Source organism: Bos javanicus, chromosome 2, assembly GCF_032452875.1.
Source record: "Bos javanicus breed banteng chromosome 2, ARS-OSU_banteng_1.0, whole genome shotgun sequence".
NCBI lineage: Eukaryota > Metazoa > Chordata > Mammalia > Artiodactyla > Bovidae > Bos > Bos javanicus.
Genome location: NC_083869.1, coordinates 134,313,838 through 134,338,574, shown reverse-complemented (window position 1 = coordinate 134,338,574; position 24,737 = coordinate 134,313,838). Strand labels below are relative to the sequence as shown.

Genomic DNA, 24,737 nt, shown 5'->3' with positions numbered 1-24,737 from the left:
AACCGAGCAGGGTGTGGCTCAGGGGTGAGCCAGCGGGAGGCAAGCCGAGTCCCTGGGAAAGTCAGCGGAGGGGCAGGGTGGGGTCTCGCGGGTCCTCACCCTCAGCATAGCGAGGGGCTGTCCCTCTGCAGCACTTGGACCCTAATTAATGCTCACAGGAAGGAATTGCTCATCCACAAATCTGGGCCAGGAGCAGGGCCCAAGGTGGGTCTGAGGTCCCTGGATGGGTGGAGGGTGGAGACCAAGGCAGGAAGGGTTGGGAAGGGCGCTTGCCTGTTCTGGAACTTCTCCCCTGGCCCTTCCTCTATCTTCCCTCTCCAACCGCTGGGCCTGCGTTTGATCAGAAGCCACAGAGAGTTTCATCCCCACTGAGAGGTTTTATGACGGAAACCATTTTCAGGTTGGAAAGAGGGATGGAAACCGCGCTAATGGCTTTTTAAAGGTTTGGGGTGGGGGAAGAGTTTAGGCAGTTTCTGGAAAGAAGGAGAAAACACACAAAGAAAAAGGGAATAAAGCTCTCAGTGCTGAGGGAGGGGCTTCTGGGGTTTCCTGCCCAGAGGTCCCTCTCCCTCCTCTCCCCCGGTCCCCCTGTTCACCTCTGCCTGGGGCTGCTCAGGTGTCCCCAGGTGAGCCCACCGCTTTCAGACTGGCCAGACCCTCGACTGGCTCCTCGGCCCGAGCGGCAGTCTGGAAGCCGGGTCCCCAGCTGTGGGCTTGCAGCCCCTTCGAGCAGTTCTGACGCGTCCTTCTCCGACCTGGCTCAGGGGTGAAGTTGGGCCCGCACTCTCCAGCTCTGCGTTGTAGAATAGCACCAGAGTTTTCCGTCTCTCTGAGACCCTGACTCACAGAGCCTCCAGCTTGTGGTGATCACAGCAGTAGTTCAGTGAAAACCCATTCTGTTCCCCCACCCCCACCCTGTGGGGGCTCCGTGAGCCCATCACCGACCTCAGACAGCCCTGCAGGGGCCGTCTGGGTCTGTTTCCCAGGGCCCTGTCTGGGTCAGCTGGCACCGGGCGCCCGCCCTCTCCAGCCGCGACCTGCTGCTCGCTGCTCTCTGGACCGAGTCAAGCCACTCTCTGCAGTGAGCTCATTTGTTACAAGGAAGGTGGCCGACATCCTGATTCCCTGAAGCTGAAGGGTTCCTGGAACACGGGATCTTCAGTGCTAAAACTGAAAAGTCTTAGACAAACCAGAACTTGCTAGCTGGTTAGGACCGAGGCTGGGAACTTCCATGTGGTCCGGGGGCTAAGACTCCGTGCTCCCAACGCAGAGGGCCCAGGTTCAACCCCTGGTCAGGGAACGAGCTCCCACGCGCCACAACTAAAGATCCCGCGTGCTGCTGTGAAGACAGAGGACCCCGTGTGCTTCATCTAAGACCCAGGGCAGCCAAATAAATTAATATTTAAAAAATAGACCAGGCTGGACCAGGAGATCTGGTACTAAGGAGGAAAACTCCCAGGCTCATCCACGTTCAACCTGTCCCCATAGGACAGATCCATTCACTGAGGGGGAAGCTCTGTCCTCCACCAGCCTCTCTGCCTGGCACACTCCCCATGGCTGCACACCCGTCCTGGGGAATGTCTCCCCAGTCTGCTCCTGGAAAGGGCTTACTGGAGGAGAAAACCCAGGATTTGGTCCAAAGGAGGAGAAGGAATGTTTCTGACTCCTCGGGTCACAGACAGCTTCCCCAAGAGTGCAGTAACCAAGGGAGACTCAGGTCTTAACATTTTGGGTGACTTTAGCCAAGTCCACGCCAAATGGGATGAGACCCTTTGCTCTGGACCCAAATCTAGGCTCTGGGTCCCACCTTCTCGGCTGACCTTGAGGGTAGACTCACCTCCAGGAGGCAGAATGAGATTCAGCGTCAGGTCAGTGTAAAATGAGAGTGTTGGAGGCCACCTGGCCAGCTTCGTGGCAGCCTCTGGTGGTTTCAAGGACCAGTGCAGAGCTGCAAAATCCATCCATCTCAAGCAGATTCCATTCAACCATACCGTCGGTGCCTTCCAGGCTCCAGGTTCTGTCGGTTTGGTGGAGCCAATGAAGGGGGCCTCCCCAGTGTGTCTAGTGGGAGAGGGCAAGTTTAAACAGATGGATGGATGCAAGGCAGAGGGAGGAGGGCTGAGGACCTGAGACCTACCTGGAGCTCTTTAGAAACTCCTAAGGCCCGGCCCAGAAACCTACTCGAATCTTCATTTGAACCATATCCCCAGGGGATTCTCCAGCACATTCAGATTGGAGCCCAGTACCCCAGGACCTTCTCAGGGTCTCCTGTAGAGGATCCCATCCCAAGATAAGACCTAGATGTAGATACACCCTTTCTTTCCTGTCCACAGCTGCTTTCTCAGACCTGCCAGTTGCAACAAATGCTACCCCCAGCAGCCAGTCCGTTTCTGACTGCGTGGGGAGGTGTGTGTGTGTGTGTGGTGGGGTGGTGATTGCAGCCATCCAAGCCCCATGGAGGGAAAGTTAGACGTGATGAGGGCGGCTGGGTGGTGGGGCTGGGGAAGCAGCTGGGGCCGGCACAGCAGGTACATCCTGGGGCCACTGGACCGAACCAACAGATCTGGGCTGTCCGTAGGCTCCCACCCAGGCTCCGTAAACTGCACAGGTGTGCAGGAGGGTCACGTGCCTCGACCCGCACCCCACCCTTTATCGGAGAGCGGTGTCTCGTTAGCAAACAGCCCAGCAGCACCCAAGGCTGCCAGGCCTCGTGGCCGATTCTATTAGCTCTGCCTCAGAGCCCTGCAGAGACCAACGGCATGCTGCAATTGTGCCTCTAGGGTCACAGGGCCGTGACATTTAAACCTGGGGAGGAAGCAGGTGTTGGAAGGAGGGAGAAGCAAGGTCTGGGCCTCGGGGAGTGTGCAGCCAATCGGGAAGCATGGCAGGCGCAGGAACAGTAAAACTTAATTCCTTTCTACTTGAGATCTTTCCAGCAAGCATCATGGACAGCTGGGCAGGCACCCGGCTAATAGCATTGCGGGGGGTGTGTTTAACCTACTTGTGAGAACGAACTATTTCCAGGCTCCTTAGAAGCTCCGTTTCTATGCAAACAATGGTTATACAAATGAAAGGCTCTCTCATCTCTTCATTAAAGCAGAGCCTCAAAGGACCAATCGCTACCTGAATCTTTTCCATTAGCCTGGAACGAGGTACTGTCTACATAAACGAAAACCCCTGCGTGACAGAATGCTTTTGAAACAGGGTAGACTATCAAAGTTCGGTTCTTACAAGTCTTCTTATTCCGCTGCTGAATTTTGGCAAGAGATGTGAGGCCACATGCCCCTTTCTTCCCTCCACCCCACCCTCCCCTCCTCCTCTCTGGGTTCAGGGCCTGATCAAGGAGGGTCCCACGGTCAGACTGGGTTTGGACCCGATCCTCCAGTGGCTAGAAGCCATGGGGAGGTTTTAAATCGAGAGAGCCAGAGCCTCACTGTGATAAGGCCACTCTGGCAGCAGGGAGGGGACTCGGGCAGGGTGATGGCAAGAATGAGGTTGGAAGTGGAGCGGGTCCAGGCGGAGCAGAATCCGCAGGGTGGAGGGAGGGCGCTGACCGCGGGTCACCTGTCCTGCCAGCGCCCGTCCCCTGAAAGAAGACGGGAAGGAAAGGGAAATATCACCCACTTTGTCCTCATAGGGAAGTCCTGCAGCCTCCCCCTCCTTCCCTGGCCTTTTTATCCATGCGGCCACACCATGCCAATAGGGCTTGCTATTTTGGCTTAGAGCAGCATCTTAAAAGAAGAAATAAGGTAATGTGCAAGGAGCTGCTTCTAAAGGAAGCACCCCAGGTAGAGTGTGCAGAGCCAGAAGGCCATAAAAAGCCCAGAGGTCCTCATACCACCTCTGTGTGAATGCAGGCAGGCTGTGCCCTCACGTTAAAACGCGCCCAGCGGCGCCTCCCTGGTGAGAGCCCGGGACAGGTGAGAGAGTGCTCTCACAGAGGCCTGTCCATGGAGGCTCACAGCAGCTGTATTTGTTGTGGCCAGAGAGCGGCCCAAGCATGCATCAACAGGTCAGCGGATAGATCGGAGGGGGTGTTCCTGCCACGGAGGCTGCTCAGCCTTAAAAAGGGACAGACTAGTGATAAAGGCAGCATGCAGGAATCTCAATAATTACGAGCAAAAGAGACCCAACAGAAAACAGTGCACGCTCTACGGTTCCATTTATACGAAACCCTGGAGAGCATGAGCCTGGCGCACAGTGGCAGATAGTGGACAGGTGGTCGCCTGGGGTCAGGGGCAGAGCAGGGGCACGAGGAAGCTTTGGGGCGATACGTTTCCTATCTTGACTGTGGCGACGGCTTCAGCGGTGGGTATACATGGCGTGGTGTGCGTGCTCAGTCACTCAGTCGTGTCCAACTCTTTGAGACCCCATGGACTGTAGCCCACCAAACTCCTCTGTCCATGGGATTCTCCAGGCAAGAACACTGCAGTGGGTTGCCATTTCCTTCTCCAGGGGATCTTCCCGACCCAGGGGACCGAACCTGGTCTCCTACACTGCAGGCAGATTCTTGACCATCTGAACCACCAGGGATATTCAATGCTTTATTGTAAGATAGACTTTGTGTTGGATGGTTTTGAGCAACGATAGGCTAATAGTAGTGTCCTGAGCACATTTAAGACAAGGCTAAGCTTGAGATCCAGTAGGTTAGGTGTACTAAATGCATTTTTAGCTTGATCTTTCCAACTTTTAATGGGTTGATCAGGATGTGACCTCATTGTAAGTCGAGGAAGATCTCTGTTGCTCTGTCTCCTTCCATGCTATGCACTCCACATTGCAAACACAGAAGATGCTTAAGAGTTTATTTCAAAATTTTAATCCATTAATGGCGTAGGGAAAATCTGACAAGCGCCAGGCTCTTCTCTAAGTGCATATGCATTTCATTAATTTAGGTTTCAGGTCTCAGCAAAAGTCACTTACTGGGTCATCTGATTCACCAACAATACGGGAAGAGTAGCTCTAAATTCTGCAGCCTGCCTCCTCCCAGCCCCGCCCTCTGCTCCCAAGTCCATGATCTCCAGTCTGGGAGAATCTAGAACTCTTCCCAGTGGAGAGACAACGTCAGGAAAGGAAGGATGATCGGAAGTTGTAAAGTCACTGAGTGTGGAGAATGTGACTACAAAGGGCTCTGCAATTAAGGGGCCGCCCCGAGGTGGGAGAAGGGAATTTAGGAAAATAAAAGACCATCCCATTTCTCCCAGCAGGGAGGAAGCAGATGGCTCTTATTACCTGGAAAGGTAATAAGGCTCAGAACAGAAAATACGCTGAAGAGCAGCGGAGGCAAATTCCAGTCTCTAGGAGCTCAAATTAATTTACTGGGGAAGGAAGATCCGAGAAGCAGTGTGGGGTTGGGACTGGAGCATCCAAAGACCTCTCCTGGGTCTTGGCATCCATCAGACTTGGTTCTGGATCACAGCGCCCACCTACTCCCTCTGTGACCTCACAGCCCCTCTTCTCTGGATGCCTGTTTCCTCATCTGTACAATGGAGATAATATTATTGCTATATAATACATACCAGAGCTGGTTTTAGACACTGCATTATAATCGGGTGGTGTCAAGGATCCAAGGAGATATGGTATCACAATGCCACTCATTGTAAATCTCTGTAAACATCAGCTCCTCCCAAAGGCTACAATGTCATAAGGCAGGTATTGTAACACTCATTTATGAGCTGGAGAAACCAAAGCTCAAAGAAGCCAAAGAACTTTATCCAACCTCATGCAGCTAGGCAGGTGCAGAGCCCAGACCAGAACCAAGGTGCCCAGCTCCTGGCCCTGGTAGCTTCTGCCACCCTCATTCATACAGAGGATATTCCCGGAGAACCTACCACGTGGCCAGGCTCACCTCTAAGGAGCTTATCTGCTTCCCTGGGAAGGAAGACAAATGGGTACCAATGTAGCAAGATATGGATAGGGTCGGTGCTCCAGACAGACACAAGCCTGGGGAGGTGGAGAGGGACTCTGTCTGCACTGGGTGTGGGCAGTCAGGGCAGCCTGCCTGGCAGAGGCAGCACCTGAATGTGAAGCCTAAGGGCCACTAGTTACCTAGTGATTCTGGTCCATTGGACTCTCAAGCCACATCAGCTCTGAGTTAAGCCCTTGAATTATCCCACATAATCTTCTCAACTGTCTGACGGAGAGGGGTCATGAATGGGGAAAGCAACACTCGACTGCCAGGCTTTGAAAGAGGGCTAGAGGCTTGTCGTGGGAACAAGAAAGGAAGAGTGGCCCAAGCCAAGGGAATAGGCTGGACAAAGAATCGCAGATGCAGGAAAACGTCCTTGGCATCTCTGTGTGCACCTGCGCAGGCCCCGAGCCCTAAGCTCAGCGCGGGGCACAGTGCACAGCAGGTGTGAATACGCGTGCTCAACAGGGATTGCCTACGGCCCTGGCCCTGGCCCTACGGGACCCCCAGTAACCAGGCTGTGCCCGGCCTCGCCTGAGCCACGGGGGCTGTGGGGACAGCCAGTGGGGCCCTGGCTGTCTCTGTGCCCAGCTTTTCAAACACAGAGTTACTCGCCCTTCAGAACCACTGTCAGTGTTAGTAAACTCCAGCTGCTAAAGTGTATTACACTGAACTAGCCAGAAACCTTTGCCGTTATTAATGGTTTATTGATTGCAGCCCATGGCTGATGAGAGTAGGTCTCCTCACCCCCAGGCCCCTCGGGGCCCTGCTATCTGCAGAAGGCCTTCTAGCCGGCATGCAGATCAATGCCACTCAAATCTGGAGAAAAAGGGGGTCTCCCAGCCACTTAATCCACTTTAGAACGATAACAGTGAAGGCACAGGCTCAGATGAGGCGCTGAGAAGAGGCGGATTGGTCCAGATCAAAGCTGAGTGGGAGCTGCTGAATCTGCAGACAGGAACGAGCATCTGCCTTTGTGGGGGGGAGGGGACGGGGGTACGGCATGGTTTGCAGCAGAGAGAGACTCACACCACGGCTTTCTGGAAGGTCTCGCCGTCCACTCATTTTGCAACTCTTGTCTGAGTACCTACCACGATGACAAGCATGGGGCAGGGCCTGGGACACACTGGCAAGCCAGCTAGTCGCAGACCTGGCCTTCATGGATTCTTACTGTGTGTGGTGGGGGAGGAGGATGCCTGTGAGTCACTAATGTAAGCCATTAAGTTACAATGTAGACAAGGACTGCTAAGGAGAAACCTCCAGAGACCTGCTGTAAGAGTTAGCTATTGCTACATAACAAGCAGCCCCAAATCCAGATGGTTTAAAGCACCAGCCAGGTACTCTTGCTCAGGAGGCTAAGGGTTGGCCAGCTTTATTCCCGAGCGTGGCCTTGCCTGGACCAACTGAGGAAGTGGGACCTCCCTCCACTTACTCTCAGCCTCCATCAGAGGCTTGTCCTCAGGACAGAGGCAGAGGATGGAGAGAGAGGGGTAGGTGGAGAGGGAGAGACAGAGATCATTCTTTCGAAACTTAAACTTGGAATTTGCACACCATCACTTTCACCACTTTTAGCTGAAGCAAGTCATAAGGCCAAGAACGGGGAAATAGATTCCTCTTCTAGGTAGGAGGACTTCCCTGGTGGCTCAGGTCAAGTAAAGAATCTGTTTGCAATGTGGGAGACCTGGGTTCAATCCCTGGGTTGGGAAAATCCCCTGGAGGAGGGCATGGCAACCCACTCCAGTCTTCTTGCCTGGAGAATCCCATGGACAGAGGAGCCTGGTGGGCTTCAGTGAAGAAGACTCCACTTCTAGGTGGGAAGAGCTATGAAGGCATTTTGCAAGATACAGGGAGGCTGTTAATCCAGGTTATCACAGGAATCAGTCCTCCACGGCCACCTAGTCCAGGGGGCCACTCTCTAAGTAACTGTGTGACTTGGAGGTTGTGGCCAGAGGAAGAAGATGCACCATTGGCGGGAAAACAGACTGTGCAAGCAAAAGTACTAACTCAGAAAAGAAACCTGGCTCGACACACCGTGAGTGTCACCGATAATGGATCCTGCGTGGGCTTTGAAACGGAAAAGAGACATTAGTGGGAAAACTGGTGCAATTTGGGTAGAGTCTGGAGTTGAATAAATAACGATGCATTAATGCTGGTTCTTAGTCTGACAACTGTACTATGATCGTGTAGGAGTTAACAAAGGGGGACACGTGAGGGGTGTTAGGGAACTCTGTTCTCTGGGCAACTTTTCTGTAAATCTAAAATATTCCAAAATCAAAATTTGTTTTTAAAAAGGAGCTTGGCACCTGGGAGGGATGGAAGCAACACCACTGTCCCTGGAGGAAGGAGGGCTGAGGCGTGGCGGGAACCAACTGTGCTGAGGCTTGCTGGCCCAAATAAGAATCCTGGTCTTCACCTGAGGGGCAGAAAGAAGCCTTGGGAGGGCTTTACGTAGGGCACCGCCATGAATCCCATTTGCATTTGAAAAGATCTGGGTTCTACCTGGAGAAGGATCAAGAAGGAGGTTAGCATGGCAGAGAAGCTGGTTAACTGTTCCTCCTGTATTTCAGGTGAGACAGAGGTTGACTCTGGAGATACAGGGAAGAGGATGCTTTAGGACACGTCTAGGAGGTAGGACCACCTGACCTGCCTCTCGAGAAGCCTGTATGCAGGTCAGGAAGCAAAAGTCAGAACTGGACATGGACCAACGGACTGGGTCCAAATAGGAAAAGGAGTACATCAAGGCTGTGTATTGTCACCCTGCTTATTTAACTTCTATGCAGAGTACATCATGAGAAACGCTGGGCTGGAAGAAGCGCAAGCAAGGATCAAGATTGCCAGGAGAAATATCAATAACCTCAGATATGCAGATGACACCACCCTTATGGCAGAAAGTGAAGAGGAACTCAAAAGCCTCTTGATGAAAGTGAAAGAGGAGAGTGAAAAAATTGGCTTAAAGCTCAACATTCAGAAAACTAAGATCGTGGCATCTGGTCCCATCACTTCATGGGAAATAGATGGGGAAACAGTGGAAACAGTGTCAGACTTTAATTTTCTAGGCTCCCAAATCACTGCAGATGGTGATTGCAGCCATGAAATTAAAAGATGCTTACTCCTTGGAAGGAAAGTTATGAGCAACCTAGATAGCATATTAAAAAGCAGAGACATTACTTTGCCAACAAAGGTCTGTCTAGTCAAGGCTATGGTTTTTCCTGTGGTCATGTATGGATGTGAGAGTTGGACTGTGAAGAAAGCTGAGCACCGAGGAATTGATGGTTTTGAACTGTGGTGTTGGAGAAGGCTCTTGAGAGTCCCTTGGACTGCAAGGAGATCCAACCAGTCCATTCTGAAGGAGATCAGCCCTGGGATTTCTTTGGAGGGAATGATGCTGAAGCTGAAACTCCAATACTTTGGCCACTTCATGTGAAGAGTTACTCATTGGAAAAGACTCTGATGCTGGGAGGGATTGGGGGCAGGAGGAGAAGGGGACGACAGAGGATGAGATGGCTGGATGGCATCACCGACTCGATGGACGTGAGTCTGAGTGAACTCCGGGAGTTGGTGATGGACAGGGAGGCCTGGTGTGCTGCGATTCATGGGGTCGTAAAGAGTCAGACACAACTGAGCGACTGAACTGAACGGAACTGAAGAGGTAGAACATTCAGGACTTGGTCACTGACGGTGTTTAGGGGAGCAGAGAAATAGGAGATACCAAGGATGGCACCTGGAGTATCACTTGGATCCCTGGTGGAAGGCAGGACCGCTCGCAGAGCTAGGGGACTCTGCAGAAGGAGCATCCAAGGAATAGTCCCAGGCAAGCAGCTGCCCAGGCAGACGTCCCCAGCGCGGTCGGCTTTACGACCTGCGTGTGTCACCTGAACACAAGCACCGTGGCTGCCCAAACACGCCGCCCGTGTCCCTGCCTCAGCAATGCGCCTGCTGCACAGCCCACCTATGGGCCGTTGCCCGTGCGCTTCCACCCATGTGTCAGCTGGGTCCTTATTATTTTCTTACACCGCTTGGGTAGCTGCCAGCTCCATGTGCCTCGAAGCCTGCGTCTTCACAGAGATGTCACCTGCGCAGCGTCACCTACGCCTCAAGTGGCCTCTGTAACAGGCACTGTAAGCGTCACCTGAACACACCACTCTGGGGGTCTGCCACTGCCAGCCCTGCCCGGCAGAGAGGCGCTTTATTTTTTTCCAAGCTAGCTGAGTTACCAACAAAGAAAACAGTTCCCGGAGGAAAACAGTCCCCCGCTGTTTCTGCTGTCACCATGCTCTTTTCCTTCGAGACGGGAGACAGCATCTTCCCCACCAAGCTTCCCTGATGAAAAGCTCCCCATCCTTGAAGTCCTTTCGTGACAAGTCGGTAGACCAGGTTTCAGCCTCCGTGTATTCTGTGGAAATGCAGATGTTTGCTTATGCTAACGTGAGCTGGGCGGTGAGCAGCAAGGAGCCATGGTTAGATGGGTTGGCTTCCTTCGTGAGACCCCTGGATGGGGAGAGGCTGGGAGCCCAGGGGTGTGTGTGAGTGTGTGTGTGCGTGTGTGGGGGGCGGGGCACGGAGGTGTGGGTGGGGGACCGTGAGTCACAGGCCAAGGGGCTGGAAGACAAAGGTGGGGGTGGGGACAGCTGAAGAGAGAGGGGAAAGGCGTGGCCTCGGAAGCAGCAGGTGTAAGAGAGGCTGGCTGACCGAGAGCGACCTGAGCTGGCGCGGGGCTGGGTGTGAAGGCGGACTGAAGGACACGCCTTGGCACCAGCAGGGCTGGGACAGGCGTGCGGGCCTCGGAGCCTCCGCCCGCCCTTAGCCACCACCCTCTCGCCCCGCCAGGCCTCTGGTAGGACCGCAGGGCCAGCGTCACGGGTAGGGCCCTGTGCTTGGCACTTCCTGGGGTTCCCTGGGCATCAGCTTCTTCTTGGAGCTTTCTGCGGCTGCGTGAGAACCCCCAAGACGTGAGCGCAGAGACTTTCCTTCTGTCGTGGCCAGAACAGGCCCCTTGTTGGGTGCTCCATGAGGCCCAGAGAAGGCCGGAACTCGCTCCAGGACGTACGGGTTTCCCCGTCGCAGCTGCATGGCCTCTGAGCTCCAGGTCAAAGCCCCTCCCCTTCCGAGTGTCCAGATCTCACTTGCCAGAAGCCCCCTCTCCCAGACAGGCATCACAGCATCCAGGAACCACAGGCAGTGGCCCCTCGACCATCTCAATGCGGTGTTCCTGCTTCCAGAGGTCTTGAGGTCACATCGTCACATGTAACTTCACTGCAGGCCACCCCTTCACCCTTCGGAGCCTAGGGCACAGGGCCTGGGTGCCATCGATGTTCCGTGAAGTCGCTCCCGCTCCCAGCAGGGTGCAGGTGTGCGCTGGTGGGTCCAGGAGCGTTGCTGAGAGAACGCTGGACGGTGGGGCTTTGGGGGTTGGTCTTCTCGGTGCTGTGACTTCCGGCCCCGGACGACGGGTCTCCATTCTGCTCCTCTGTGCCACCCACAGGCTGCCCGAGGTCCGCGTCTCCGACAACGGCCCCTACGAGTGCCACGTGGGCATCTACGACCGCGCCACCAGGGAGAAGGTGGTCCTGGCGTCAGGCAACATCTTCCTGAACGTCATGGGTGAGTGCGGGGCTGTGGGCCCTGGTGTCGCCGCGTGTGTGCACGTGTGCCTGAGTGCGTGTGTGTACACAGGCACGTGGAGGGGCTGGCCCGGGAACCACCTGCCCAGATGCCCACTGTACTGGCAGGAGACCCTCTTCTCGCCTCGGCTTGCCCTTGAGGGCCCGAGGCCAGCCGTGCCCAGGTGTGACCTGTAGCCTCCCAGGAACCTCTTCTCCTTCCAGCACTGACACCTGGGCCTTAGGGAGGCGGGGCTCAGCCTTATCCCTGGAGCCCCGTGGACTCGCAATTTGGAGGGCGAGAATTTTACCAGGAGACCACCCATGCACCCGGACTCGGTGCTTTGAAGAGGCTCTGATACATTGATTAGGACAAAAGAGGACCCGAAAGGGCTCTGGGACTTCTCGGGGGGCAGCAGCCTGCAGCGGCCTCTGGGCCTCAGTTTCCCCTTCTGTAAGATGGGAGTGAGATGCAGGCCAAGTGGAACATCATGGACCTCCCAGCTCCAGGCTGTGCGACCTACTGAGGTCACAGGGAGGAGACGCTGAGCTGTGTGGACCCTTTTCCAGGTGGAAGCCAGGAGCCATGTTCCTGGAAACCCTGTGGGCAAAGTGCAGTGGGGGGTGGACCCTCCCCAGCGGGGTGAGACTCCAGGAGCCTCCGGGGCACGGGAGGGGGTTGAGACAGGACCTCAGCGAGGCTGCACACGCACTGCAGAGAGAATGTCCCCTCCGTGTGCTTCCCGAGGCCTTTCCCAGAGCACAGACACGTTGGCGGGCAGGTTAGAGAGCGTGCTAGACTGGACGTCGGCGTTCCTGGGTCTCCACCCTGCGTCTGTGCCTCCATCTCTCCATCTGTAAAATGTGGACAAGCATACCAGCGCCTGTCTCTGGTGGGTGTGACCCCATACCCCACCTCGGTTTCCCAGCTTGTAAAACGCAGCCTTCTCCCAAGTGGTCTCAGAAGCCCCTGCCGGCACTGGCGGTCTCGCCAGGCGCACTCCTGAGTTCTGGGTCAGCCCTGCGGCCAGGATTCTAGGCATGTGGTCTTGACTCCAGACTGTGTGTTCCCTGCTTTCCTCATCCAATGACATATATCAGGGAAACAAAGCTTGCTGTACTCGGGCCAGCACTGAAAGCACAGAGGCCCCGTGGAAAGTGACTGCTTCTGGGAAAATGGAAAACCTCCAAAGGCCTGACCTCCAGAGGGACGCCGAACCCCGCAGAGTGGCAGACTGTGTATTCTGGCTTCCGGGGGTCGGGCCGTGCTGGGAGGGGCTACGCCAGGGAAATCTCCCCTTTTGCAGTCACCCACCCACGGAACAGCTCCTGTGTACTTCAATAAGAAATGTTCTCAGCGTCTGGCCCCGAGCAGGTCACATCAAGGAAGCCAGTGAGGAATGAAACTCTGTCCTATCGAGGGGCTCCCAGTCTGACGAGGGCCATAGGTCACATCAAGGAAGCCAGTGAGGAATGAAACTCTGTCTGATCGAGGGGCTCCCAGTCTGACGAGGGCCATATTCTCAATTGTTTACGCATCAGATATTTGTTGGGAACCCACTGTGTGCCAGGCAGTGGCCACACGCTTTCGGCAGGAAGCATCTTTGTCCTTAGGGAATGCGAATCTGTGCGTGCTGTGGTTTAGTCGCTAAGTCGCTGCATGAGGCAAGTCTAAACCATGAGCGTAGACAGGTAAGTGAGATGACTGTGGGCTCACTCTCAGTCGCTCAGTGTCTGACCCTTTAAACCCCCCTGGATGTAGCCACCAGGCCCCTCCGTCCATGGGATTTCCCAGGCTAGAATGCCAGAGTGGGTTCTCATCTCCTTCTCCTGAGGAGCTCCCCGACCCAGGGATCAAACGTGCGTCTCCTGCACTGCGGGCGTGTTCTTTACCACTGAGCCACTGGGGCCACTTACGAGACAACTGTCGATAGTGATGAACATTGAGAAGAAAATCACGCAGGGTTATGGGGTCAAGAGTCACTACAAGTGGAGTGGTGGCTGGTTTAGAAAGGGGGCTCCCGGAGGCCATGCACTTAAGTGCTTTCCAGACTTCCCAGTCAACCCAAGGGGAGGGACTCGTTACCCCTGTCTCGCAGACACAGATATGGATAGGCACGAGAGAGCTAGCAACTTGCTTGAAGGCACACAGCGAGGATCACGAAGCCCTCCTGTGACATCAGGCCACTTCGTGCTGGGGTCAGAACCCAGGCCTCTTGACTCCCAGGCCAGCTGGGTTGCACAGATGGAGGCAGCGTAGGCGGTCCGGGTGTGGCCGTGTAGACGGTCCAGCTGAGGCAGTGTAGACGGTCCAGCTGAGGCAGTGTAGACAGTCCAGCTGAGGCAGCGAGACAGATGGAGGCAGTGTAGACAGTCCAGCTGAGGCGGTGTAGACAGTCTGGCTGAGGCGGTGAGACAGATGGAGGCAGGGTAGATGGTCCAGCTGAGACAGTGTAGACAGATGGAGGCAGTGTAGACCTATGGAGGCAGTGTAGACAGATGGAGGCAGTGTAGACAGATGGAGGCAGTGTAGACAGATGGAGGCAGTGTAGATGGTTCAACTGAGGCAGTGTAGACGGTCCAGGAGGCACATGGTCTCACCAGCTCACCGAAGGATCCTGAGCCGGTTCCTGCCCCCGTGGGCCTGGTGCCCTTCTTCGCACAGTGAGGAAGTGGAGGGAGGTAGCCCTACGCCTCCCCTGCCAGCTCCCACGGAGGCAGAGGTCTCAGGGGCCCAGCCCGGGGTGCCCAGTTGGCCCGGCGGTGTGCTCCCAGCAGGCTCTGGGGGCAGAGGCTCTGAGCCTCTGGGCCTCTCCCAGGGCGGGTGGCGGTCAAAGCAGGGATGGGCAGACAGCTCGTGAGACCCCAGTTACCGAGCAGGAGGCTGAGCTACCAGGAGGGACCAGAGAGGGGCAGGCAAGAGATGCCACCCTCCCCACCCCAGTGCCCCAGGAAGGCTCTGACCCCTGGACATTCAGGGCATCCCAGGTGGGGCTGCCCTAGAATAGCCGCCTCCCCCATCTCGGTCCATCCTCTGACTGTCCTGCTCAGAGACCACCGTACTTGTCACCAGTCTCTCCAGCCCTGTTACCCCCGATGGGTCAGGCTCGCCGGTGCTCACTGTGCCCACAGGCCTGGATACCCTGTCCCACCCTGGCACGTGCCCGATGGTGGGTGACCCTCCTTCTTCATGCACGTTTTCTTACGGAATCCTAGGGACAGCTCTGGGAGCCGGGAGATGTTGTGACCCCTGTTATAAGAGGAGACGGAGGCTTAGGGAGGGAAAATGATTTATCTAAGGTTGTAACAGCCATCTGAGGCCAAAGCCCACAGTCTAAACTAGCGGTTCTCAAACTTGAATGAGCGTCAGAAGCACCTGGCAGGCTTATGAAGATACAGCCCCTGATTCAGCAGATCTGGGCAGGGCCTGGGGATCTGCATTCCTTACAGGTTCCCCAATGATGTCGATGCCAGGACCACATTCTAGAACCGCCGGCCTAAACCTCTAAGTCTTCCAAAAACACTCATTCTGTAATATCTCTGTTGGTATCATTATCTCTACATGTATCAGCAGCTACTCTTATTTATAGGCAAATATATTTCTCCTTCCTCCTCTGACTCTCACCTGCCCCCAGACACGGGAGAATGCCCCATCCCTTCCACATACAAGATAAGGACACGCGGGTTTGGATCTGAATCCCAGATCCACCAGGTGACCTCGGATTCATTGGCCTCCCTGGGCCTCAGTCTCTCCATCTGTAAAATGGGGGTAAGGATGCCTCCTTCCTAGAGTGATTGTGAGGTTTAAATCAGAAAAGGTTTGCAAACACCTAGCCCAGCCTGAGGTGGCCAGGAGGCTCAGTAGGTCTGATTTCACTGTCTTTATGCACACCATCTTGGCATGCCTGCTCTCAGGCACGGATGTGGCTGCCTCCTCCTGGCCCCTGGTTTTAGCCCTGGCACAGAGAAGTATCGTCCACTGTTTCTTATTCCAAAGAGCCTTAAGCCAGTCTGAGAAGTGAATGCTCACAGCTTTGTACACCGTGCTCCTTGGAAAGGGGGCCCAGGTCCTGGGAGTTAGGGCGGCCCACCCTGTCTATCCACCCTCCTGTGGGTCTGCCCGTCCTGGGAGGAGCCAGGACACTTCCCAACCTTGAAAAGGACAGCCACACCTCACCCTTGACCAGTTTGTCCCAATTCCACGGTACTTCCAGCGGAGCCTTTCTCCTGATTCTCACAACAGTCCCTAAGGGGTAGGGTTGCTGGTATCCCCAATTCCCAGATGAGATGACTGAGGCTCAGAGAGGAAAGACCCCACTGGTGGCTGCCCCAGCCCCGGAGTGGCTTGGCTTCTGAGGCTCACCAAGGTCCAGACTGGAGAGGGAAAAGCTGCGAGAGACCGAGGCGCTGAGTGTAGGGAGTGTAGAGCGTATCATCTCCTGTGACCCAGCGGCCGCATCAGACCACGAGTCAGAGCCTGCACTGTGCACGCTGCGTGGACCCAGGCGCAGAGAAGCGAGTGGCTTGCTCGGCCAAGACGGTGAGGATTCAATGACATAATCCACAGTATAGAAGGTTCTGAGCCCCGACACAGTCTGAGCGTTCCATAAACAGTACCTCTCTGCCAACTACTATACATAAAAGAGACACAGCAGCCCTCCTACTGCAGAGCACAGGGAGCTATGTTCAGCATCTTGCAATAAACCATAATGGGAAAGAGCATGAAACAGAATATGCATATATGCATCCATATATATACGTATGTATATGTGCATCCACAGGAGCGGGTGTATGTGTGTGCGTAACTGATGCACTTCGCCGTACCCCAGAAATTAACACAACACAGTGATGTGTAAATCAAATCATTCCTTGGTTCCGTCCAAAGGTTAGGCCTCTGTGCTTTCGCTGCAAGGGCCTGGGTTCAGTCCCGAGTTGAGGAACTAAGATCCAGGAGCTGTGCAGTGTGGCCAATAATAATGATGATTTCTTGAAAAACAGTGCGTGTGTGTGTGTGTGTGTGTGAGTCGCTCAGTCTGTCAGACTGTTTGCAATCCCATGGACCGTAGCCCACCAGGCTCCTCTGCCCGTGAAATTCTCCAGGCAGGAATCCTGGACTGGATTGCCATTTCCTTCTCCGGGGCTCCTGCAGAGGAAATGAGAATTAGACGCCTCAAGTCCAATGGAGCCTCCCCGGACTCTCTCAGAGTAAATCGACTATACTTCAATATGCGTAAATACATAAATACATAAAAATAGTATCTGTCACCATAAATAGTGTTCATGTCAGTTGAAAATCAGGCACAGTTAGAAAGGTTTAAATTTTGTGTCCCCCTCCTCCCCCACGACTCTCTTCCTTAAACAGGCAGCTTTCAGAAATGAAAGCCAACTCACTGTTTTGACCCGTCCGTGGCACGACGTAGAAAGATCCCATTCTGTCACACGCATGGACACAGTGACCTCCGAGCAAGTGGAGGTCATTGGAAGCTGGGGTCTCCTTTCAGCCACCAGGGACCCTAAGGGCTGTGGCAGCCAACAGCAGGGCAAGACAGCTCCTGCCCCATTTGGGGGACCGTGGGCGGGGCACCGAGGCGCTGAGCAGCATCCACCCCTGCCCGCACGAGCCTCACAAGCCCAGAGCGGGTCCACGGGAGAGGCGGGCGTCCTGGTCTGCCACCACCAAGACGGCATCCGTCTGGAGCATTCTAACGCGCTGTTTCCAGAGGCCTCGGGGTGGAGATCAAAATGCACGCGTGGCTGTAATTTCACGCCTATAACACCCCCGCTCTGTGGCGGGGAAAGACATTTGGGAGCCCCATGGGCAACACCGAGAGTTCGCACTGCACACAGTCATTAAAATGTTTTTATCCGAGCCGCAGATAAATTGTAAGCCAATTTGAAAGTTGCGTGCTGGGCCCCGGGAACGCATTATACACAGTCACGGAAGGCTCGCCGAGGCTCTTCTTGGGGGTGTAGGTCATGCAGGGGAGCGTGTTCAGCCTGGGATGTTACAATCAATTAAATGTTGAAGGGCCCAGACACCCCCACCTGCCGAAGCAGAAGAGGCTGTTCTTGTGGTTCTGCCACAAGACCAAGGCACAGGGCTTCTGGGCCGCCCTCCCCGGGCAGAGCTTCCTCCATGGGGCCTCGAACCCAGAGCCAGGAATCAAGGCCCCCAGCAGGCAAGCCCTTTGTGCCCGTCCCTGTGCCCTGAGTATTGAAGCTACAGTTCATCGCGTGACTCTCACGAGTGCCTCTCAGAGCAGGTGTTGTCATCCCCATTCTACAGATGAGGAAAGGGAGGCTCTGGGAAGTTAACGGGCTCATCCACCTGAGTGCCAGAGATGAGGCCCCCCGCAGGCCTGCCCAAGACCACAGCTGAGGTTCCTAACAGCTTCTCTGAGCCCCTGACCTTGGCACAAGGACTGTTGGTGATGAAAGTGCCAAGCGAGCACAGGGAGTGAGGGGGCAGGGAGTGCAGAACAAAGAGCGAGTACCCTGCGGAGCCTGCCCCCCAGCTGGGAGCACCTCGCATTCAGAACCCAGTGGGGCTCTCGTTCGTTCAGGGGCCTGCAGGAGTGGGGGGCAGGGAAGAGCACGCCCATCAGTGCCCCCACCCTGCCCGCTTCTCCATTCCTGCACCCAAGCCCCTGAAGCCATTCTCCCATCCATGACTACCCAGGGCCCTTCACTACTCAGGCCCTCTGAACAGAGCACTGGACTTGGAGTCCAGCTGACCTGGGTCCAAATCCAGGTCAGCGTCCACGTGTGACATGGACAGTCCAGTACTGAACTTCCTATCTGGTAAACACATGCCAGAATGTCTTCTTTTGTTCAGATATACTCAGTTCAGTTCAGTTCAGTTGCTCAGTCATGTCCGACTCTTTGCGATCCCACGGACTGCAACACGCCAGGCCTCCCTGTTCATCATCAACTCCCAGAGTTTACCCAAACTCATGTCCATTGAGTCGGTGATGCCATCCAACCATCTCATCCTCTGTCGTCCTCTTCTCCTCCCACCTTCAATCTTTCCCAGCATCAGGGTCTTTTCTAACGAGTCAGCTCTTTGCATCAGGTGGACAAAGTATTGGAGTTTCAGCTTCAATATCAGTCCTTTCAATGAATATTCAGGACTAATTCCTTTAGGATGGACTATTTGGATCTCCTTGCAGTCCAAGGGACTCTCAAGAGTCTTCTCCAACACCACAGTTCAAAAGCATCAATTTTTTGGTGCTCAGCTTTCTTCACAGTCCAACTCTCACATCCATACAGGACTACTGGAAAACCATAGCTTTGATGAGATGGCCCTTTGTTGGCAAAGTAATGTCTCTGCTTTTTAATATGCTGTCTAGGTTGGTCATAGCTTTTCTTCTAAGGAGTAAGCATCTTTCAATTTCATAGCTGCAATTACCATCTGCAGTGATTTTGGAGCCCAAGAAAATTAAAGTCTGTTACTGTTTCCACTCTTTCCCCATCTATTTGCCATGAAGTGATGGGACCAGATGCCATGATCTTAGTTTTCTGAATGTTGAGTTTTAAGCCAATCTTTTCACTCTCGTCCTTCTCTTTCATCAAGAGGCCCTTTAGTTCTTCTTCGCTTTCTGCAATAAGGGTGGTGTCATCTGCATATCTGAGGTTATTGATATTTCTCCCAGCAATCTTGATTCCAGCTTGTGCTTCATTCAGCCCAGCGTTTCTCATGATGTACTCTGCATATAAGTTAAATAAGCAGGGTGACAATATACAGCCTTGACGTACTCCTTTCCCTATTTGGAACCAGTCTGTTTTTCCATGTCCAGTTCTAACTATTGCTTCCTGACCTGCATATCGGTTTCTCTTTCAAAGATCATCTCTTTCAGAATTTTCCACACTTTGTTGTGATCCACACAGTCAAAGGCTTTGGCATAGTCAACAAAGCAGAAATAGATGTTTTTCTGGAACTCTCCTGCTTTTTCGATGATCCAATGGATGTTGGCAATATGATCTCTGATTCCTCTGCCTTTTCTAAATCCAGCTTGAACATCTGGAAATTCACGGTTCACGTATTGCTGAAGCCTGGCTTGGAGAATTTTGAGCATTACTTTGTTAGCGTGTGAGATGAGTGCAACTGTGCAGTAGTTTGAGCATTCTTTGGCATTGCCTTTCTTTGGGATCGGAATGAAAACTGACCTTTTCCAGTCCTGGTATATTAGAAGGTGATTTGGCTGTCCATACAGACAGACATTTTAAATGTCAATTTTTCATTCATTCACTTATTTACTAAATATTTATTGACACCGGGTACATTCCAGGCGTTATCGGATGTATGGGAACTCCGCTTCGGTAGCTGGACAGACAAAATTCCACGTCCTCCGGGAACAGACAGTGCAGGGAGGAAAGCAGACACGAGCAGTAGACAGCCAGGACTGCAATGTGTGAGAAGGCAGTCAAGCAAAGCAGAGGGAAGCGGGGCTGTTGTAAACAGAGTGAACAGCAAGGTTTCTCTGAGAAGCTGAGGAGATGACCCTCCGAGAAGGTGAGGCCTGAGCCGTGTGGATTTCATGCTTTCATGCGACCAATTCTACAACCACTTGCTTACTCAGCATCTCCCGGGTGCCAAGCATAGTTCTAGGAAATGAAGACACAGCTCGTGGAGGGAGGCAGTTCATGGCACAGATGCAGAAGCAATTTGGGGACCTTGCTGAGTCCCCAGGGCTGCAGGTAACATATCCTGACCTGGGTGGCTCCAAAGAGCAAAAATGTATCCTCTCGCAGTTCTGGAGACTAGAAGTCCAAGATCAAGGTGTAGGCAGGGCTGTGCTCCCTCTGACAGCTCCAGGGAAGAGTCCTCACTTGCCTCTTCCAGCTGCTGGTGGCTGCTGGCAATTCTCAGCATCCTTAGCTTGTGAACACATCACTCCGGTGTCTGCCTCCATCCTCACCTGGCGTCTTCCCTCTGCACATCTGTGTCTCTGGGTGCCAACTTCCCTCGTCTTATAAGGACACACAGTGTTGTATGAAGAACCACCCTCATCTATCGTGACCTCGTTTTAACTTGGTTACATCTGCAAAGATTCTACTTTGAAATAAGGTCCCATTCACAAGTCCCGGGCAGTAAGGACTACAGCACCTTTTGTGAAGAGGTGAAAGTGTTAGTTGCTCAGTTGTATCCAGCTCTTTGTGACCCCATGGAGTAGAGCCTGCCAGGTTCCTCTGTCCATGGAACTCACTAGGCAAAAATACTGGAGTGGGTTGTTCTTTTCTCCAGGGGATCGTCCTGACCCAGGGATCTAACCAGGGTCTCCTGCATTGCAGGAGGACTCTTTACTGTCTGAGTCACCAGGGAAGCCTTATCTTTTTGGGGGGAGACACAGTTAAACCCACAACAGTAGCTGAGCCAGGAGGAGAAGAACAGCTTCACTTGTCTGATTTCAAAGCCCACACTCTGGGCTCCCAGCCACGTGAGGCACTGTTCACGGTGCGCTTGCTCACCTGCCGGGCACTGTACTGAGCTTTTCACAAGTTAATTTACTGAACAGTCACGAAAGCTCTGGAAGGCAGGTGCCACCGCTTCCCTTTTGACAGGAGAAGAAGCTGAGAGGTTATACCACTCACCCAGGCCACCCAGCCTGGTAGTGCCAGGGCTGGGGTGAGTGCATCCCAAACTCTTAACCACTCCACTCTACTGGCAGGCAGAGCATTGATAAGTATTAATAAAATGTTCTCTCTTAGGATCCCTGTGTCTGTTCTAAAGGCTTCCAAGTGCGATTGGCAGATAAAGGTAGAATTCTGCACCCCGAGGCCACAGTGGCACCAAACCACACTAAAAGCTTTTCCAAACCTGGGGCTGGGGGACACGACTTCCACCCCAGAGAAAGGCTGATAATGAACTTTGCACAGCTTGTCTTTTTCATCAGTTATGTTTTACTGAATTTTTATTAAGCACATCTGGTGCTCTTTTCCCCTTGTTTTCTTATTTCAATTGATTTGTATTGTGATAGAGTTCACATAATATATAATTCACTCATTTAAAGTACAGGAGTCAATGGTTTCCCGGCCAGGCCTCCTGGAAGTAGGCTCAGCCTCTGTCACGCTCCCCGCCCCAACCTGCCGATAGCCCTCTCCAGCCCCAGGTGAATTTCTTCTAATGGAGTGAAATAATCAGAGTCCAGAAAGAAATCCCCACATCTGTAGTCAATTGATTCTCGACAAGGATGCCAAGACAGTTCTGTGGGGAAGGAAGAGTCCGTTTCAAAAAACGGTGCTGAAACAACCGGAGAGCCGCACGCAAATAGCAAAGGTGGACGCTCCCTCACATCACGTGCAAAAATCAACTTGAAATCCACCATCAGTCTGATGTAGGAGTTGAGACGATGAAACTCTCAGAAGAAATGCACAGAAGACTGTGACTGTGATTCCACTGAGCCGATGTCTGTCTCCAGTGTGACCCTGCTGCTCCTCTGATGTGGACTTGGGGCCACAAGTCCACAAGACGCCTCCCCCCACCCCTGCACCCCGCCCCGTGGCCACTTCCTGCAGTTCTCCCACCAGGAGGCACTGGCCCTGGGGCTGGTGAGCGTTACAGGCCTGCCTGGAGGGTGACAGAGGCTGAGCTCACTTCCACGAGGCCAGGCCAGAACCTGGGGTTTCTGGAGAAATCTGGAACTCTGCTTTCAAACCAGATTCTTTAATTTTTTAACGGTCATACTCCATTTATATTTGTTATAAAAATTGGCTGTTCCCTCTGTTGTACAATTATCCTTGTAGCTTATTTCTCCTTTTTTTTTAAATTTTATTTTCTATTGGAGTGTAGTTGCTTTACAATGTTGTGTTAGATTCAGGTCTACGGCGAAGTGACTCAGTTATACATATCCACATATCTATTCTTTCTCAAAGTGTTTTCCCATTTAGGTTATTACAGAATGTTGAGTAGAGCTCCCTGTGCTCTACACTGGTCCTTGTTCTCCATTTCATATATAGTCGTGTGTATACTGGGCTTCCCGGTGGCTCAGCTAGTAAAGAATCCGCCTGCAATGCAGGGGACCTGGGTTCGATCCCTGGGTTGAGAAGATCCCCTGGAGAAGGGAAAGGCTACCCACTCCGGCATTCTGGCCTGGAGAACTCCATGGACTGATAGTCCACGGGGTCGCAAAGAGTCGGACACGACTGAGTGACTTTCACTTTCTCTTCTGTAGTGTGTGTATATTAATCCCAGACTCCCAATTTCTCTCTCCCCAACCCCTTGTATTTATTTTATACCCAATAATTTGCACCTCTTACTCCCCTACTCTTCTACATTGCCCCTCCCCCTTCCCTCTCCCCAGTGGGGGAGCATTCGTTTGTCCTCCACAGCTAGGAGTCTGCGTCCTTTTGTTATATTCACGCTTCTGTGTTTTTCAGATTCCACATATAAGTTACATCACAGTATTTGTTTGTCTGACTTATTCTAGTATTTAGCATATTTAGTTGTTTAGCATAATACCCTCCACGTCCATCCATGTGGCTGCAGATGGCAAAGTTCCGTTCTTCTTGACGGCCGGGCAGTGCTCCACCACGTAGCACATCTGCTTTATCCGTTCATCTGTTGATGGACACTGAGGTTGCTGCCATATCTTAGCATTGTTGTGAATAATACTGCTATAAACATTGGGTTGGAGAAGGCAATGGCACCCCACTCCAGTGCTCTTGCCTAGAAAATCCCATGGACCGAGGAGCCTGGTGGGCCGCAGTCCATGGGGTCACGAAGAGTCGGACATGACTGAGCGACTTCCCTTTCACTTTTCACTTTCATGCATTGGAGAAGGAAATGGCAACCCATGCCAGTGTTCTTGCCTGGAGAATCCCAGGGATGGGGGAGCCTGGTGGGCTGCCATCTATGGGGTTTCACAGAGTCGGACATGACTGAAGTGACTTAGCAGCAGCAAACATAGGGTACATGTATCTTTTTAATTGGTGTTTTCAGATATATGCCCAGGAGTGAAATCGCCGGGTCTTACAGTCACTCTGTTTTAGCTTTGTGTAAATGAGTGCAGCTATTCTTGAAAACAGTAAGGCCAGATTCTGGAACTTGAGTCTGGATTCCCAGCCCAGTGCTCCTCTCTAAAAACAGAAGCACCTCCCCAGGGCCAGTCCCTGGAGTGTCGGGAACCTCTCTTGACTTGAACAGGGGGAATGCCTCCAGCTCCAAGTAGGATGGGGGGAAGTGAGGGCCTGGGCAGACCCGGCACCCCTCAGAGACCCACCGCTGCTCCCCAGGCCTGAGCAGAGCAGGAGAAGCGCAGCTCTGCCTCTCTGCAGGCTGCCCGCAGAAAGCGGCTGCAGTTGGTAGGATCCAAAGCCTGCCCGTGGGGCAGGCCGGCTGTGGGGCCCCGGTGGCTCTCTGCAGACCAGTGTGCAGCTGGGGCATACGGTGCTCCAGGGGCAGGTCATTCAGCGGAGGGAGGTGGCTGGTCTGAGAATCCCTTGGGGTCCCCAGGCAGGCAAACTGGGAGCCCTCCCTGCAGCCCCCATCGTAGTCCAGGCCGCCTGCTGGGTGAGAAATGATCGGCTCATTCCTCTGTCTTGGAACGGGAGGGGATGAGCCACCTGCTGGGCTTGAACTAATTACAAGAACCAGCCCCAGGCGACTGCAGTGGCCCTGGGCTCCAGAGAGCACAGGCTGCTGTCAGGAGAAGATGGTGGGGGGCGAGTTGGGAATCTGGCCAGAGCTGCAGAGGTGTCCTGGGGTGCGGAGGGGAAGAGGGTGGGAACCCAAACCTCCACCTCTCTCCCCAGATGCCCCCAGGGTCCTGACTCTGGCGCTTCTGGCCGCCGGGCAAACACCTGGGCTCCTCCAAGCCCTCTCCCTGCCCCCCACCCCCCCACGCCCCTGAGTGAATGACAGTAATTGTGTGTGCGTGCACGTGTGTGCTCAGTCGTGCCCGGCTGTCTGGGACCCCATGGACTGTAGCCTGCCAGGCCCCTCTGTCCATGGAATCCAGGCCTGAATACTGGAGTGGGTTGACATTTCCTAATCTGGGAAATCTTCCTGACCCAGGGGTTGAACCTGCGTCTCTTGCTCTCCTGCGTTGGCAGGCTGATTCTTTACCAACTGTGCCCAAACTGGGAATAGGAGAAGGCTCGGCAACCCCAGTTGAAGAACTGCTCCGCTGCTCCAGAAGCTGACTAGAAACAGCGTTCACCTCCCAGGAGAGTTGACGGGTGGTCAAGGGTTCGGGCCTTGGATTCAGCCGTGAGTTTGAAACCCAGCTCTGCAA

General features: G+C 53.7%; 1 protein-coding gene across 1 annotated transcript in view; it reads left to right on the top strand.

Moving 5' to 3' along the window:
- IGSF21 (immunoglobin superfamily member 21) overlaps positions 1-24,737 on the top strand; it is a 279,347-nt gene that overhangs the window by 222,200 nt on the left and 32,410 nt on the right. Inside the window, exon 4 of the mRNA XM_061395245.1 lies at positions 11,388-11,506. Within this exon, the coding sequence (XP_061251229.1) occupies positions 11,388-11,506 (119 nt within the window). The remainder of the gene's footprint in view (positions 1-11,387; positions 11,507-24,737) is intronic.